Source organism: Micropterus dolomieu, linkage group LG22, assembly GCF_021292245.1.
Source record: "Micropterus dolomieu isolate WLL.071019.BEF.003 ecotype Adirondacks linkage group LG22, ASM2129224v1, whole genome shotgun sequence".
Lineage (NCBI taxonomy): Eukaryota > Metazoa > Chordata > Actinopteri > Centrarchiformes > Centrarchidae > Micropterus > Micropterus dolomieu.
In genome coordinates, this window is record NC_060171.1 from 11,736,674 (window position 1) to 11,755,242 (window position 18,569).

At 39.5% G+C, this 18,569-nt stretch overlaps 1 protein-coding gene across 6 annotated transcripts in view; it reads right to left on the minus strand.

Annotated features, from left to right (window-relative positions):
- Positions 1–1,201: 1,201 nt before the first annotated feature.
- Positions 1,202–18,569, minus strand: part of tmem117 (transmembrane protein 117) — a 44,202-nt gene continuing 26,834 nt past the window's right edge. For all 6 annotated transcript variants that reach the window (XM_046038555.1, XM_046038554.1, XM_046038557.1 and 3 more), the window contains 5 exons: positions 14,659–14,758; positions 11,185–11,282; positions 8,621–8,780; positions 5,619–5,748; positions 1,202–4,635 (listed from right to left, as the gene is read on the minus strand). In XM_046038555.1, coding sequence (XP_045894511.1) covers positions 3,974–4,635; positions 5,619–5,748; positions 8,621–8,780; positions 11,185–11,282; positions 14,659–14,758 — 1,150 coding nt within the window. In that variant the 3' untranslated portion in view covers positions 1,202–3,973. The remainder of the gene's footprint in view (positions 4,636–5,618; positions 5,749–8,620; positions 8,781–11,184; positions 11,283–14,658; positions 14,759–18,569) is intronic.

Below are 18,569 nucleotides of genomic sequence, written 5' to 3' on the forward strand. Positions count from 1 at the left end.
CGAGCTATATTCAGCACACGTGCCAGCCATTATGGAAGATGACCATTTTAGAATTGACAATGATTAAGCTAGCTTATTTATGTAAAGGCAGTCCACCAACTCTCACATGGCAAAACAGAGTTCTTAGATGTTTTGTGCCTCATTTTATTAAAAACAACAAATGTCAGCCTCAAGGTGGAGCTAAAGGAAAGTCAGGGGACCAAAAACATTGTGTTGAATGTGTGCGTTAGGCAATCCATTTATTAGTTCTTGAGATATTTCACACTGGACCAAAGTAGAGGGCCTCATGACACACTGACTTTACCATCACTAGAGCCATGCCTCCTGAATGGCTAGAAAACCAAAAATGTTAGGAATAACAACAATCATAATATTATTAATAATTATTCCAGCGTTCTTTGCACTATGCTCCATCGCACTGTGTACATGTATGCATGTATGTGTATGTGCACCTGTATATCTCATCCACCTCTGACACGTACATTATAATAATTTACTCCTGCATCCTTTGCACTATTGTCTCAATCTGTCTATATTGTTTTTTTTATAGTGTCTGTATATGTGTTCTCTGTAGTGTGTTCTCTGATTTTATTATAGTATTATTATATAAGTAAGCACATCGTGAGCAATGTACAATCCTGAGTCTAATTCCTCGTGTGTATTCCTGGCAATAAAGCTGATTCTGATTCTGATCTCATGATCCCTCAGGCTTAGCTCATAACTAACTGGAGAGGTTCCAAATCTGGTTTGGGAACCACTACCTTAAACAAATTCTGTTCACTCTTCCTACCTCAGATGTTTACAAACCAATCTATAACTCATTTACTCATATACACTTTATAGAAACAAATCCTGTCGGGGAACAAAACACACAACAAATTAAAATTGTTTCCTGCTGGCATAAATCAAAGCGCAGATAGGCCTAGAGCAGGACTCTAATCTAAGCCAGGTGTCATGTGTATGCAGGCTATATATTCAAGTGTCCTTGTGAAGACAGTATCATTATTTCTCATATCGCAAATATTAATTGGGTCAACAGCTGCAAGAAGCTTGACCTGTGCTGTTGCTTGGCAACGATTTCCCAAGCATATACAAAAATGTAAACTAGAACTTTTCTCACTGGAAATTATCTAAGGAGATCAGCAACCTTGGTCAAAAATATTCTGATGGTACTGAATCTCACAAAGTGGTATAAACAAAATGGAGTATATAGCAAATGTATTAATTTATTGGTAACACAAGGTTCAACTGACATACAGTACACAAGACATTTACTCTGCTTTAAATAAAGCACAAACATACAGGAACTGAAGGAAGTGTCAGTTTTGCAATACAATTCAATGAAAATAGTATGAGCAACAAAGAGGAAATGCTCAGGTTTAACCTAAACACAATACATTACAAACATATTAGATCACCTTCAAGTCCTAAGAGGTTCTGCCCTTTGGTGAGACACTAATATCTAATGTCTTCACAGAGCTGTAATGTATAAAAGGATAATTACAGAAACAAGAGCTGCAAAGCAATTATGCTAAATAAATTGACCTCTTCACAGAATGGCCTTTGTCAAAAACAAGCGTAGTAGCAAACACCTACGCACGTGTGTGTGTGTCTCTCTCACACACACACACACACGCACACACACACACACACACACGCACACACACACACACACACACCATGCACTATTAAGTATAAAACATCCTTTACAGACACAAATGACACAATACCTCCAAATTGTACACACACAGCCACATACATGCACTCACAGTCTGGAGTGTGCCACTGGATTAATTAGTTCTACAGTGTTTTATATAATCAATTAATACATTTAAAAAATATATTATTCATCGATAAATAAAAGGTACATTTAAATGTTGGAAAAACAAACAAAAAATTCAATAAATTTGCCAATTAATATTTCTTTTTCCTTATTCTGTCTTTCTAATATTTACAAATACTCTTCAACAATTAGTTCCTGTGTTTGCTCTAAACTCTCTTTAAATCAAAGACATTTAAGCATTGTGTCACCTAGACATTTAATGAAATCCAACACAGTGAGCAGCAACAGGAGCTCCAACTCCCACAAATACATAGCAGTTCTCTGTCTCTGCAGCTACTTTTGAGACATCTTTAAATGGCGGCGTTAAACAATTATTAAATGAAAGCTGTAAATGTTGAAGCAGCAGAAAATAATTGTGAGATGCATTATGATGATAGACACACAGTAAATGTAAATGGCATAAAAAAAGTGAAGTTCAAAAGCCTTTTTTAAAATACATTTTGTGAGTTCATATTTTAATCCATTCCATATTAATTTATAATTTACAGACAGAATAAGGAAATTGATTTAATTAGGCTAATTAATAGGCAAATGTTAGTTTTCCTTTAGTGTATAAATATATAAATGCCAGCACATTTAATTTAATGATTACTTTTTTTTTATAATTTATTAATTAATTATAATTAGACACTGCGAAACTAACTATTTCGGTGGCACACCCCTGGCTACATTACTTGGAATTCAAATAATGTTGAACAAAAATCTGGATTGGGTTATTCAGGAGTTATGGATGTGGTTATTTTTTATAGTCCATTATAATGCAGAGTGATGCAAGAGCACATAATATCCTTCAACCCTGTCTATCATGAATATATCTTTTAAATTATCATATTATCTTATATAGGAGTATTTGTTCAAAATACTGAATTATTTCATATCTTTGGTCAAAAGTATATGCAATGCAGTAATAATTGAGTTAGTATTTGCACTTTATAGAAAATAACTGAAGGGCATCCATTTTTGGACCAAAAACTCTGAATATATGTATTTTAAAGAGGCTGCATAGCATAGGAAAATATGTAAAAAGGAAGTGAACAATTTCAAAGCCAGTATAAAGATAACTGCTGCAGGTTTCAGTTTAAAATCAGGGATTTTTTTCCAGTAGTATAATGTTTCAAATAAATAAATAATGTTTTCATGCATTTACCATGACTGCAAAACTGCTTCTAAACTTTTAAGGTTTTTCTAGACATAAAGAACCCCTGAGCTTTGGAGCAGACACCTCTTCTGCACTTCAATGGCATGTTGATGCCAAGGGCAAAACCACCTTTCTGACTCTGTTGGTATTCAGTCCAGGTGCAGCAGCCCCATAAGCAATCATGAGGTGGCTTGTTGGTTTGCTATTTGATCTCTGCTGATTGCATTTATTATCTCTGCAACTAATATCAAGTGAGGGGATATGAATAGGTCATCAATGTACATTGATGTCCATAATCATTTCACTTTCACAAGAATGATAACGTTTAAAATCGAGTAAGAGAGACATCACATCAGAATAAATTAAAATGATTAAGTCTGAGGATTAAATGTGGTAAAGATTGTCCATAGGATGTGAAAGCATTAACAAGACATTACATAGCAGACCATAACTATGACATCTTCCATTTTGTTGCCTATAGTAGTATAGTCTGTCAGAATATGTTTCTGTCTCTGTATCTCAACATATGAGATATCAAGGCACTAGTGTAGCTGTAACACTGTTGTGATACAATAAAATCCACCTAACCGCAGTGTCATGACTGTAGAAATACTCCTCTGATATAGGCACCAAAATAGTTTACCAAGACAAAATTTAATTATGAAAATGCAAAATCTGAGCGAGCACCATGTAAATTAAGAGTTTGCATTCTGCTTAAAAGATCTGTTTGTTACCAGAATTGGTGCCATTTCAGAGGCTTTTAAAAGACTGTTTTACAAAAATATATTCAATAAATGCAACTGCTATAGCCATCAGGACTGACTTGGTGATCATGCAACATCACTTCGTCCTTTTCCTGAATCCCACAAATAGTTTTGTTTATCTTCTATTGCAGCTTGGTCTTATCTGAAGAATAGCAACACTTTAAGATCTTGAAGAACTAACTATATTTTCTGCAGTTCTACAGTTGAAAGTTTCAGAAGTTCATGAGGTCATGGAGATATCTTGTGGACATCAAAAGAAACTGCTGGTTCCTCCTGCTCTGCACTATCAATCACAATGCTTGGATGTGTCTCTTGGGTTTCCATGGAAATAGTCGAGTTCGTTGAGGGCGTTGCTCCAAAGTGTGGCCCGTCCACCGAGAGAAGCATCGGCGTTCCTGATCGCTTCAGAACATCACTCATGGTCATATGCGTCTCCTCTGGTGTCACACCCATCTCCTTGCTGTACTCCGACGGCGACTTCCTCTTTATCCTCTCATATGACTTGTCTTGGTTTTCCGTGAAGGTCTCGCTGTCCTGAAATCGCCCAAACAACCAGATGAAGAAACCGAACAGGACGAACGCCGCCAGGCTCGGGATAAAGGCCAGGCACTTGACGTCCAGGCTGGCTCCAACGTAGCGGCTGTGGAGGAACATATCCCGCTCAACGTAGGTCAAGTTGGTGCTGGGATTGATGTTGGTGGAGCGCCACTCATATGTGAGCGTGCTGTGGTTGAAGTTCCTGAGCGTTTCTGGCTCCTCCACAGTGTAGATCTTCTCACCAGGCCCGACATACTGACCGTACTCATAGGGCTTGTAGAAGATCTGGTTCTTCCACATGTTAAGGTCCAAAATCAGCACGAGGAAGATGATACCGTAGTTGAACCACTTACCTGTAACAAGACACGTGACTTCTATTAGATTATGAACTAGGCTATCTAGCAAGGAATAAACATGCACGCGCTGTACAGATAATTTAACAGACAGGCAGACTGATGTACTGCACAAGCATACTCCAAACAAGATTTAGAGGGCAGAGTCAGACAGACAGATATGCTGTCACATTCATTTATCAGGAATTCCATTCTCTTTGCATATAGCTTACGCACTGAGACAGATAGATCCATTTGCAGGTGCTACTTCCTCTACAGTATCTTCTAACGAGATCACTACATTACCATGAGACAGCCATCTCCCCAGGTTGACTGATAGCAGGCAGATGTCTCCCTGGGTATACGTGACACCTCGCCCTTCTTCTCCCCAAGATATGCTGTTAATAAGCTTTTAGTTAAACCAATCACGTCGCGCCAGAGCCATTTCCATAATGCTTAATGGATATGCAATGCATCAGGGTTAACAACCTTTTGCGAATCACTGAGTGTTTGAACAGCTTAACATTTAGCACAAGAACATTGGTTTTGCCTTCTCTCAATGGTTTGAGTTGCCGTGTGTACGCGGCGGAACAAAATGGAGAAATGGCGAGGATGGTTTCAAATTGGAAATATACTCGCTCACAGAGAACATTAACAGCAACGTGACAGATGATAAGAGATGCTGCAGTTGCAGCGGTGGAGCCACCTGTGTGCCACATCAGCTACACATATATTATAAATGGTTGCTGTGGTTTAACCATCAGACGGTTTCCCGGATGGAGGAAAATGGAAAACTAGATCAGGGAGAACAGGTTTGGTATTCACAATACAATTCAGAAAAATAGGGCAAGTTTTCTCTACCTCGTGAACAATTTCTTTTTGCCATTTAATCACTTTATGAATATGGGTGTTAGTTTACTGTGTTAAGAACTGGTAACTCCTCCTGAAACAATCAGATGACCCTGTTCATTGTATGCAGCAGCTGTGTCCATGTCTGCCCATACCTGTGATATGAATGTGGTACTCCTCTTTAAAGATACTCTTGCAGACAGGAAGCTTGACCTTCACATGCGTTGTTGACATTCCTGGTAGATTCATATCCAGGTCACCCATAAAATGAGGGAACTCCCAGTCCTGAAACACACGCACAATACACATGGTCATATACATTTTGCTTGCCACTGTGATAATGTAGCCTCAACTGTAGAAAAAGGAAACCATTTAATTAACCACATCTGTTTGACAAATGTCAACTATGTATCAAGCTTTACTGGATGGAACACTTCATTGAACTTTCTCACATAAGTTGATATGAAGTCTCTGTGGAGCCTCTTTATTCACTGACTAGAGGTCAAACATGGTGCCAGCTGCTGTAGACTGTAGACTATGCTGTGTGTTTACAGGCTTGTGGAGTGTACTAATGTGGACTGGGATTTAAAAACGTCAAAACAACAATCAACAGGTACCCCAAACTGACATTTAGAAGCTGCCCATGCCCTGTGGAGTTACTTAGCTCTTTTTGCTTATTTGTGGTTATATTTGATGGCTACTTTCCATGAGGTCCCCATGCAAATATCTCTGTCCTGTGAAAAACAAGTATGTCCAAAACACCAACTCTTAACAGGCTACAATAAACAGCGCTGCGATCAGCTATGTGTTAATGTATTTTTCAGTAAAGGAACAGTAAATTCTTTGAAATGCAACTTGTCTGGGGCTTATAATTGATTGAAATATAAAATAATTGAATTATATGATTAATTCAGAAGTAACTTTGTAACATCTGATGCTAGAGATGGTTCCTTCAATAAAATAAGTTAATGTCTATTATTGAACCTAAAATCTATATTTTCTTTATTTTACAGAAAATAATACAGAATACATTTCTCAGTGCAATATATATAGTTTTTATGTAGTCAAGAATATCCATTAATTCATGTAACTCTAGTTTCTTTGGATTATTATGAAAGCATGTAATTAAAACACTGATTAAAATAATGAAAATCACAGACTGATTGCCAAGAAAATTAAAATGTATAAAAAAAAAACATTTCTTCTACTGTGCTGACATCTTGCGAATTAGCTTTTTTCATCCCTATTACAGAAAAAACCTCACATCATTTCATCATTTCTTTATTTTTAGATTAGCTACATTTCCCCTCGGTTCTGCATAGAACGTCTTGCTGCATCACATTACCACATGTCTGCATTCACTATATCCTCATGTGGTCCAGAGTCTCCCATGCCAATATCTATGAACAGCATAACAGCTTGCTGATGGCCCCCTGGATATTAATTAAGTCCTCCACTCTTCTTCCATAGCTGCAGTATTTGTTGCTATAGCACTAACAGACATGGCATTTAAGCCATGCACTTGCCTCCCACAAAATAAGTGGGAGTGTCTACAACATAAGAAGAGTACATCAGCATATAATTCACATGTAAATGTGAAGGATATCCGACATTTAGCTGGGAAAATGCTGAGAAACAGCACAAAACTAAGAAATAAAGTAAAACTCAGCTTGGAGGCAAATCCAGACAGGTCATTAATTGGGGCATTAATTAGTTTGAGAACAACACCACTCATCTTTTCTCATGGAGGTGAGAGATTAACTATGGCGTGTGTGATGCAAGATGGAGGTGAATGAAGCTGTTGGGAGGGCTGTGGCAGATGAATTTTTATTGACTGGTGGAACGTGGTGATGGCCCCCAGTGCTTGGGCCATGTAACGGCGCAGGCTAACTCAACTCATAAATAACTGTAGTAAATGTGCTTGCTGTACACTGTGCAGAAAATGAGAAGGGCCCGTTGTAAACAAATCCATGTGAGTGAGGAATGATATACCGTCAAGTTAAAGTGAGAGGGAGTCGCGGGGTCCAGTCCGGCCGGGGGAGTTAAACAGAGATGTCAAAATAGGGAGTGTGCCCTTCATGTTACATCAAGTCTGTGGCTTTTTCAGGAAGCTGAAAAAGCTAGCCTCAGCGATGCACCAGCAACTTTGTGAGGAAACACTTGCATACTGTAGGCTGAGCGGTTTCTATATATCTGCATAATCACAATAACTGGGTAAATGGATGAGAAAAACACCACAGTGTGAAGTAATTACTGGCTAGAGCAGCCAGAAGCCCTCCTTAAAATAATGAATTGTTTCAATAAATAAGTCTGGAAATCACAGTAGTACAGTTGTTGTAATATATATTACCATGGGAATTATAATGGTGTCCTTGCCAGGTTCTGTGGAGTGGTGTATTTGCAACACTTTGCAATTGTGGCCTCTTAGTAATTAGCATAATCAACAGAGTAGAAACGTATATTTAGGAAATACCGAATATTAGTCTTGCAACGTGTCCTCTAATACCCACCAACAAGGCCTAGTGAAATATGTTCATTAAGCATTTGGAGGAGCTGTGTTGAATTAGGCTCGCAGTCAAAGCACATACATGATTGGCCTGCGGTTCCAGCTCCTGGCTAGCAGCGTAAAAAAAAAAAAAAAGAATAATAATAAAAAAAAGTTGCCTTATCTCACTCTATTTTTTACACAGTTATGTGGTTTTTAGCCCAGACAAATACATTTGCATATTCATGAGCCACTGACACAGGCTTTATTGATGTACACTCTCCTGTGGGAGGGAGGACATTGGATGGGAAAAGGGGACGGGGACGGGGGGGTTGACTCAAATCTTGTGAGTCATCATTAAAGAAAATAAACTAGGCTCACAGGGGAGTGGGGGAGAAAGGGTGAGTTCATGGCTGAGGCCTGGGAAAGAGGGATGGAGGGACTGAAACAGAGAAGATGTAAAGGAGTAAACAACAGTTTGTATATCTATATATTTGTGTACGTGCACGCGCGTGTTTGTGTCCATGCCAACTGAGAGTGATCAAACACCCCTTTCGCTGCTCTGTGCTACAGTGCCCCATTGATGGGTGGGGTGGGGGTGGGGGGGTAAGGCAGAGTAAGCCAAGAGGTCCCAGCTCCCTTTTTTTAATTGGCCACAGGGGAGCTGTCTACCTGCATGACAATGAGAAGGTCGAACACCAAAATGAAGGAGGCCAGGAAGGCTCTGGAGACCTCATCGCTGGGTAGGAAGCCTCGGTTCAGGTTGTCCCAGCTGATCCAGTCGGTACTGATGACCAGAACCACCACTGATGTCAGAGAGAAGAGCACTGTCCTGAGAGGACAGCAAGGCAGGAATTAGGAAGGAGAGGAAAGGGAAGGGAAAGACAGAGAAGAAGTAAGGAAGGAAGGAAAAGGAGAGGAGAGAAAAAAGGGAAAGGAATGAAGGAGATGAGATGAGAGGGGAGGAGAGAAGAGAAAAAGGAGATGAGAGAAAAGCAGAGAAAGGAAGGAGGGAGATCAGATGAGAGACGAGGAGATGAAGGGAGATGATAGGAAAAGGAAGCATAGGAGAGGAGGGGAAGGAAGGAAAATGAAGTAGGAGAGTATGTAAGGATAGAAGAAAAAATAATGAAGGAAAGGAGAGGAAAGAAGGCAAAGAAAAGAGAGGAAGGAAAAGGAAAGAGAAGAGAAGATCCGACGGGAGGGGAAATGCAAGGAGAGAGAAAGAGAGGAAGGCATTGGAAGAAGAGGAGTGAAGGGAAGAGGAAGGAGAAGAAAGACCTTGAGAAAACATGTAAATACAATTTCAAAATTTTATACTAGATGAGGTGCGCAGTGAATATTGTATATCATGGAAGACAAACAGGTACACTTTCTCACGTACGCCCAATGCAGGAAAAGATAAATCAAATACTATTCAGATTCTTTTTTTTCATGGGCTCAATAATGTATTGAACAGCAATTTCACCTGGATTTGAAAAATGGCAGTAGATAAAGCTTCCAGGAAGATGAATGTGCATAGAGAAAAACTCTGTCTGTTTGTCTGTTTGTGGATGCAGAGACAATGCAATTCAAAACCCTACTGCATATATATTTCCATGTATTTACATATTTAACATGAGCCAAAATATTTCATTTACCTGCATCCAGTGATTGCTGTGGGTTTTTTTGCGTTCTTTCACACTGTCTGAATTGTGTTTATGTCACATTGCTGTAATTCTGCATTCATCGTTAACTGGAAAAATCTTTAGCCATCTGAAGAGAGGCACATTGACAAAGGCTAGTTTTATTCTCCACTGTCTATTTTGTCTCAATGTCACCAAGTGATTACTGTTCTGTTGTGTGCATTCTCACACCACACATTGGCTGGCTGCATTGCAGATAGCGAATGCCAGCTCATATCCCATTTCTGTTAGGGAGAAACATTTGGAGGGTTTTTATTATTCCACAGTGGGGTCCTCACAGCATGGCCGGCTTTTGGCACTGTCCTTTACAATTTGCCACGACGCTTCAGCGCATATTGACAAGATATGTTAACACATTTATCAATCAAATTTCAAGCTCTGAATTTCCAACAGCGGCTCGTCAAATCTGGCATTGATTGTGACAGTGTGCGTCAGGGCATCCATCAATAAAATGAAGGGCTGCAGAAAAAGTCACAGAACAATTCGTCTGTTTGCATCCTAATTGCAGGTGAATCAATTCTGCGAAAGGAAATGTTAAACACCACAGCCGAAATGTCTCTGAAGTTCTGTCTATGTCTTGAGCTCTCTGTGTACATATCACACAGATGTCAAACTGTTTCAACCATATTCTCTCCTTCACATCTCGCTATGACCCTAAAATGAACTGCTGGAGAGGCGTTCGCATGTCATCTTTGACTGACAGCGCTGAGCCACTCTGGTGAATGAACCCCGCTGGGACCGTGCACTGGTGATGTAAAACATCTAGATAGGGAACAATTCTACTTTGCCGTCTAGTAATGGGCATATCGGACATGGTTTGCAGCATTTGTTTAGCAGTTATTTAAGGGTCACAGCTCGTGGTACGAGATATAAAAGGCAGGGCCAAGGTTTGCACCACGACCTTGTTTTGTCCATTGATTTTCATCCTGTTTTACCAATTAAAGGTGCTGACACTGAATGAGGGAAGATTAACATGGCTATTGACTGCGGGTAACCCTGCAACGGGGCTGGAGAGACCACATATGCGTGCACACAAACATATACACATATATACTAGGGCTGCACAAGTAATCAAAATGCTATCAAAATCACAATATGACCAAGTGCAATTCGCAGAAGGTACAATTTTTTGATAAAGGTCAAAAGTGTGACATAAGAGCATTATAATGAAGTACTGTAGTGCTGCCGAGATACCACAGCACAAATCTTATTCTCCAGATGTAAGAAAACATGTCTGTTTGGTTAAGACTCCAACAAATGTCACATCACCATGATTGTAATAGTTTTATTTCTGTGAAAATCAATATTGTAATGCAAAAATTATCATTCCTACTAATCATGAATCATATTGCAGATCATAATATGTTTGTTTTTTACCTTATTGTGCAGCCCTAACATATCACACACACATCTACAGAGCCTTGTTGGAATAAATAATTCATTAGCAAGCTAGTAGGTAGAGAAATTTATATGAACTTTTAACATGTACATGTAGGCAAAGATACACATGGCCTCACAGACATTTCATCCCAGTGGAAGCAGACAACATACCAGAAGAGAACAATCCTGTTGTTGCCTTGTTTCCAGAACCTTCTGGCTGCTTTGCCCCAGTCTGGGTAGTGCTGATCCTGGAGCATCATATCTGTCACCTGCCGAAAGTAAAGTGCACATAAAATGACTCAATTACTTGATTAAGGCAAGGTTAAGACAATTTAGCTTAGCTTAGAATAAAAGACCAAAAACAGTGGCAAACAGCTAGCCCGGCTGTGTCCAAAGGTAACAAAATATACCTACCAGCACGTGTAGGTATAGCATGTAAAGCTCACTAACATAACATTTACATTTAACAGCTTTCAGATACAGTGTTAAGTTGAAAGTGTTAACCTACTGGATTTCATCAATTAAATTCTGGTTCACCAATATAATTTGATTATGCTCATTTTTTATTATTCATTTACTAACTACTGCTGAATAATAGCTAATGCTAAATGAGAAAAAGTTGTAAAAACACAGGAGATATGTGACTATATGGCTATTTAAATTAAAATATTAATTATTTGTTATTGAACAACACTTTATCTGTGATTTAATAGTATTGAGTCTGTGGTTAGCCTAAATAAATATTGGCTTGTTTCATTATTAATATTGTAATGTAGCCATCTTTCCACTGTCTATGTCCATTGGTGATAATATTCATAACTGTTTTTCTTTCACACTCAACAAAGTGGAGTTTGCATGTTCTCCCCGTGTCTGCGTGGGTTCTCTCTGGGTGCTCTGGCTTCCTCCCACCATCCACAGACATGCAGGCAAGGTTAATTGGTGTCTCCAAAATTGTCCTTAGGTGTGGATGTGAGTGTGAGTGGTTGTTTGTCTATGTGTGGCCCTGCGATGGACTGGCGACCTGTCCAGGGTGTACCCCGCCTTTCGGCCAATGTCAGCTGGGATAGGCGACCCTGTACGCAGGATAAGCGGTTGATGATGGATGGATGGATGGATGGACTCAACAAAGTTGTATCAGAGAGCATTTTATGCCTGAGTATACAATCCACACTATTCTCTGTGTGGAGCCGCTGCAGAGGCAAGGTCAGTTTGTCGATAAAGCACCTCACTGCAGATACAGTAGCTCGTGTTGGAAGAAGGATTTGAATCAGGAAATGTATAAGATGTTTCTGGCAAAAGAAAAACACCCTCAGACACTTCCTGTTCACTCATCTAATGAAGATACACTGTAAATCTGCTATGCGGAGGAGACGCAGAGGTCATCTTCAAAGTGCCTTGTTGAATTAATCGAATGTAGAAAAACTTGTGAGTAATTTCAAGAATCAGCACTTTGCCTTGCCCTAACTACCTCTCTCTTTTACCCACACCCACACGTCTCTGTCTCCCTGATTCACCTTCTCACTCGCCGCTTCCCCTGTCTCCCTTCCGACCAGTCTTCTACATTTCCCTTTTTCCTTCACCTCTGTTTGTTACACCTTACCTTCCCTCTTCCTCCTTCCTTCTCCCCCTCTCCTGTCTCTCCTTCCACCCGCTCTCTTTCTCTGCAGTATGTACTGTAGAATACTAATGTGACCAGTGAGGGAGCTTGTCAAGTTGTCAGCTGTGTGCATGCCTGTGTCAGAGCCCCACTCCTCCCACCACAGGTAGTCCACTCCCGCTGGAGCTCTCCTCCTCTCTTTATGCTGACAAATGAACAGAGGTAGGTTTCTTCTCCAGCATACTCTGTCCCTCCCTGTGCATGTTTCGTCTGACCCTTCGTAGATAAAACTGCATGTTACTCTACAGATTTGTTAGCAGATTGAACTGGATTGGCGTACACGGTTGAGAGGATACACCTTACCTAGAAATTAGATGAGTGTGTGAAGAATGGCTACACTGCGTTTCTTCTATATGATTAGAACACTTTGGCCCTGCAAGGTAGTTATGTTTATTACACACAAGAGAAGAAAACTTATCTATATAAATAAAAAATATATGTATGTTGTATGTTTACCACCAGTAGAGCAAATAATTTGAAGCTTTCCCTGAGCAGATGATGCCAGGGGGCATGTCATTTTTCCAAATTCAAAAGCGTGTATCCATTGTACTTTGACCTTATAAGGATATCTCCAATGTATCCTCTCAGGCTTAACTTTCATCAGAATAATGCCACATTTACTTTATATGGGATGGATAGTAGGAGTGGGAAAAATGTACATGTTTATTATATGCGAACGACATCTCATGGTAAACCTCAAGATGGTTGTATGGCTGCAGAGTAGGTCATGTGAGGGTTAAATTCAGTGCATAGACAACACAGCACTATATCCATTAAATGTGTGTTGATGTGAGGCATCCATGTTTGTATGCTTTTAAGACTCTTCCATATTATCTAAGCACCAAAAGCATTTAGAAAAATTCTGAATTATCATGATTTGGATATTGACTTGTAGTGAATCCAATATGACGTACATCATATAAACTGTACTTCATCAGCCACAGCTGTGCTTTGAGTTAAATGCTTAAAAACATAAATGTAAAATTAGCATGCTAAAGTGCTAATATTGGCATTTTTACACATGCTTTGAAGCCAATTTCACATAATGGCTAAATCGTGGAAATACAACTTCCAGTTCCGTCATGTGATGCACACTGGCCCCAAAAGACTCTTCTGCATAGACTTACATTGTGAAAGAAGCAGCTTTAAAACAGTGTTGGTTTTTTTTGAGAGACACAAACCCGCAAAATTACCTTATCAGAATTTGATCCATTCAGTCCAATAAGCTGCACAATTAAATAATAACCAGAAGTTAGCCGCTCGGTGCTGAAAATCTCTAATGTAATTTTATATCCGGAAGTCTAACTTGCAAGTGTTACATGCTAACATTTAGCTAGGGCTAGGTATGGAACCTCAATATGTTTTTGGTACCGACCGGAATGGACCGATATTGAAAACTGTCAACTACTGAAAACAAAAATTTTAGTTTAGTTTACATATGAAGTTCTTGTATGGCTGTTTGTGTTAGGACACATTCAACATTTAAGTACTACTGAATTTAACATTAAATGAAAAAACACAGTTATATTTCTCATAGTATAATCCAGAAAGAATTATCGTTTTCATATTAGTACCAAATTAGTTTTCAAATTAGTACCAATTAGTACCTACGTAGGCGTAGCATACTAATGTTTAGCAATTTAGTGTGCGATTTTTAACAAGAGCATTGACCATTTATCTTTTTATTTGTTTTTAAATAAGGTTATTCAATTAAAAGTTATCTTGAAGTGTTGAACAAGTGGCCATTTTGACCTATTAGCATTGGATGATGAGTTAGGGAATCCCCAAAATCATTTGGACTCATCTTCTGGCGACCATGAATACCTGTTACCAAAGCATGCTGCTAGCATGGCTAACAAAAATTTTGTGTTTTTAATAATGGAGCATTAAAATTCAAATGTCTGATTTCAGTGATGCAAAAATAAACCTTTCCTTTCATAAATGATAACCTTTCTACTGTTCTGGACACACAACAGCTGGAACCTCACCATCCAAGCAGTGACAAAGTCTCCCATCCATGTCCCCACTGCAGCAATCTTCATAAAGCTCTCATTCCTGATGCCCATGTACTCTGTCACCATGTGAGGCCTGCAAGGAAAGGAGACCAAGAGTGAAGAGCACATAAAAAATGTAGTATATGTTATGAGGGTAGTAAAGGCAGGCAGAAAAGGAAGGCGGCAAGATGACTGACAAAAAGAGCCAACAGAGGGAAAGCCAGTGCAGGGCGAAAGAGAAAATGGTCACTGCCGCTAAGTATCATGATGCTAGCTGTCAGAGTCAATCAATATCAATCTAATTCAGTGAAAACAATGAGCGATGGCTCTACCTTCCACAAAAAGCCCTGAGGATTGTAAACAATTTACACCACCAGAAAAGAATTTTGCAGTACCACCGCTTTCATTTGGCCCTGTAGTGTTTGGTAAATTATCCATTTGTTTGGCAAATTTGTCTCATGTCGAGTTGATTTCAAATCAACACTGTCATCACAAAGCGATCGCTTCTATTAATGCACTGCATCTGAGTGAGCTCAGTTAACCACCAACTGCAGCAGCACAAAACACAGACTAGGCCATGACACGCCATTAGAGAAACAATCTCACATGCAATAGTATCTGATAAGAAATGACATTCCTTCTTTGGAGTCTTAGTTATGCCTTCATCTCTGTACAGTAAGTGAAGATGAAAAGCTTTTGTTCAGTCCTGCAAACCCACCCAACACACTCACACACACACACACACACACACACACCACTCTGTTTTGTCCAGGTAATAGCACAGGGAGGGAGGAAAAGTGGGTCAGTCGCCTCCTTCATGGGACTTGTGCCGGGAAGAGAGGAGGAGAACAGAGGGGAGCGCAGAGGTCTGTTTGATCTCCTGGCAGCCAGTGTCTTTAGAGGCTGAGTGGAGCAGGTGGGCGCCCATCACCTCCCCCTCAAGCACCCTCTCACCCCCCACAGGTCACACTCATGAATATAATAGATGGCGATGGATAGGGCTCTGGCTGTGCTTTCAAGGGGTCGTATTTGAAGTCAATGGCTCCATTCATCGTTGTTTTCCCCGGTAATTTTCTGGCTGCCAACAAACACAAATAAAAATGTTTTCTACTGCACAGAGGGCTCTGGAAAATATTTCCTACAAACTGTCTAAACAATCTAATATTAGGATATTAGCTGGCTATAATGTAGCGGCTTTAATAGGTGTTCATTTTGAATTAATTAAAAATTCAAATGAGTTAATTGCTTGTGCCTTTTCACAATATATTTAGGAGTCATCATGTGAAAAGCTTAACAAATGCTCATGGCACTAAATGTATGGCAGTACAGAACAATGATGATTAATTGTGGCAAGTCTGTGACCCAAAACGCTGTTTTCAACTACCTGTTTACTGGAATTGTGCAAGAAATACCCTTCCTGGGGGTCATCAAAACAGCATGCATTTAACAGATTTGACAGGATTTTATTGACCAAACTGGCAGTACTGCAGGTGACGTATTGCCTCGCTCAAGCCTGCAAATAAAACGGCCTTGATTGCAATGGCGATTTATATCTGCATTAAGTCACTTAGACATTCAGTGGCTTGGCGCTGCTCCAGTTACCAAGGAGATTCCATTGGGAGTCATTTACCCGCAGCGAAATTCTAATCGATACTTCTAGAAATGCTGTCTGGAATCACATGCTAGGCTTTAAATCTAAAAAAAACTACCCTGCCGCCAACCCCTGCCCTTCTCATATATTTAATTGAGCAAATGTTACCCCTGTGCTGAAAGAGATGGGGTTTTTTGCCGAGCACCTATGATGAGTTTGGGGACTCTTCGCACTGCATGATCAGAGGCAGAACTCTCTGACTTATTCATGCTGACTGAAAATTTAATGGCCTTTAGAGCCGGATGACCTAATGAGAGAATTCAGTGTAGTGGAACATCAGTACAGTACCGCCATGAATAATCAGCCCCAAAATGGCTCCCGTGGCTTAATCGCAGAGCCAGTGACAGTGTCAGTGCCAGCATGGCCGGCTCAGCCAGCTTTGACCCTCTGTGGAATGTTATCAGGGTTCCCCACACTTGTTCAGACATAATACTGAAGGGCATTTCAATGCGTTTCAAAGTCTTGTTCTATCACATGCAAGAAATTACAATTTTGCAATACAGAGGTTACAGAGTTATAGAGTTGAGTTTGGATGTTACCCCTGTTTGACATTAACCAATGAAAAAGGCCACTTTAACTGTTGTATTAAAGTAATTATCTGCAAAATCATTGCTTTTTTATTTTGGTGAAACTTTTTGTGCTAAGAAGTGATTGTGATTTTTGAGATCGTAGTTGGTGTTATAATATGTCTCTCATTGTATTTTACTTTGATAAAGCTTGAGTTTGGTAAATGGACTCTTAATGGACATTTATATTGCACCTTAACAGACCAAGTGCTTTACATTTATGCGCACACACACACACACGGCGGCAGAGCTGCCATGCAAGGCGCTGGCCTGCCCATCAACAGTACTCCTCTTTTCTTTGTTCAGCTGCCACTGCTCACATTATAATTCTTCCATCTATATTCACTCCAGTCAAACTGTTGCTGTTTCAAAATAAAATGGATCACCTACTGTGCACCAGAATTTTTTTTATGTATAGATTTATTTTCAGTATTGATTAATCTGTTAACCAATAGTAAATTCCATAAAATTAAGGGCAGCAACTCAAGATTATTTGAATTATTGAATTATCTGTGAATTGTTTTCTTGATATATCATTTTAATTACTGATTATTGTTTTACACATGTCAAGAGTTTGATCTCATGCATGACAGCCCTGGATAAATGTAATAATATGAAAATGCAACACATTAACTCCTTTAAATGTGTAAGTACTGTGGGTACATGAAACCATGCAGTTTCACCATAAATGAGGACTCTGAATACATCTATAAAAGCCTATTTCATCAACAATCCGCACTGCAGCATAGTGCCAAAACACTTTTGCAATGTCATACTTTGCTATAAACCAAGCAGTTTCAACAACTCCATATATTCATCAGTTTATGGTTTAATTTTACTTTTATCAAAGTCCCCACTAAAGGATTCAAGGCCCACAGAAGCCCTGATAATTAAGGTTATAAAACAGTATGCTGAGAGAGCTTTCACTACTCTGAGTCATCATATACCTTGATTTCCATTAATTTTCCCCCTGTCCCTTGGACTTACTATATATACCTTCACGCTGGGTTTTATAAACTTGTTTTCTCTGTCAGAGAGCCAGAAATTTTGTGACCGTGGCATCTGAGTGACCTCTTCTGCCCTGTAAAGGCTGGACTCATTCAGAACATTAAATTGCAACCTTGGCTGCCTCCACATTGAAATGCATTGCCTGTCACCTCCCTGTGCACTACAGTACCTGACCTCGTATTTACAGTATACAACGCTGAGCAGCAGTAGTTACTAGGGAGCATAAACCTATCAATATTCACTCTCTTCACTATCACTATACCATCTCCCAAGGCAACTTAAAACTTCAATCTCAATTCATCACACCGCATAGAATCAGCCTATGTATTGTATTAAACTGGCTGGATATTGAGTCCTTTAGTCCTTATCATTCCCCTGGCTCAGGAGTGGGAGTGAAAACCGTCAGGCAATAACACGGACAGCACTGTATCAGGCCCTCCATTCCCCCTATCAGCTTTCCATTAGGACAAAGGGGTCTAAAACCAGGTCTCAATGTACCTTAACACTGTGAACATTTCCATGTACAACAGAAGTGGCAAAAAGTCCATCAAATTAAACAACAATATATGTTGTTTTAGAGCAATAAATGGAGGCGTTTTCTGATCTCACACTCCTATCAGCATAATTTATCTGTGCCTTTCAACTCCAAATACTTTTACTTTAGGCTTTGTACATTTTGC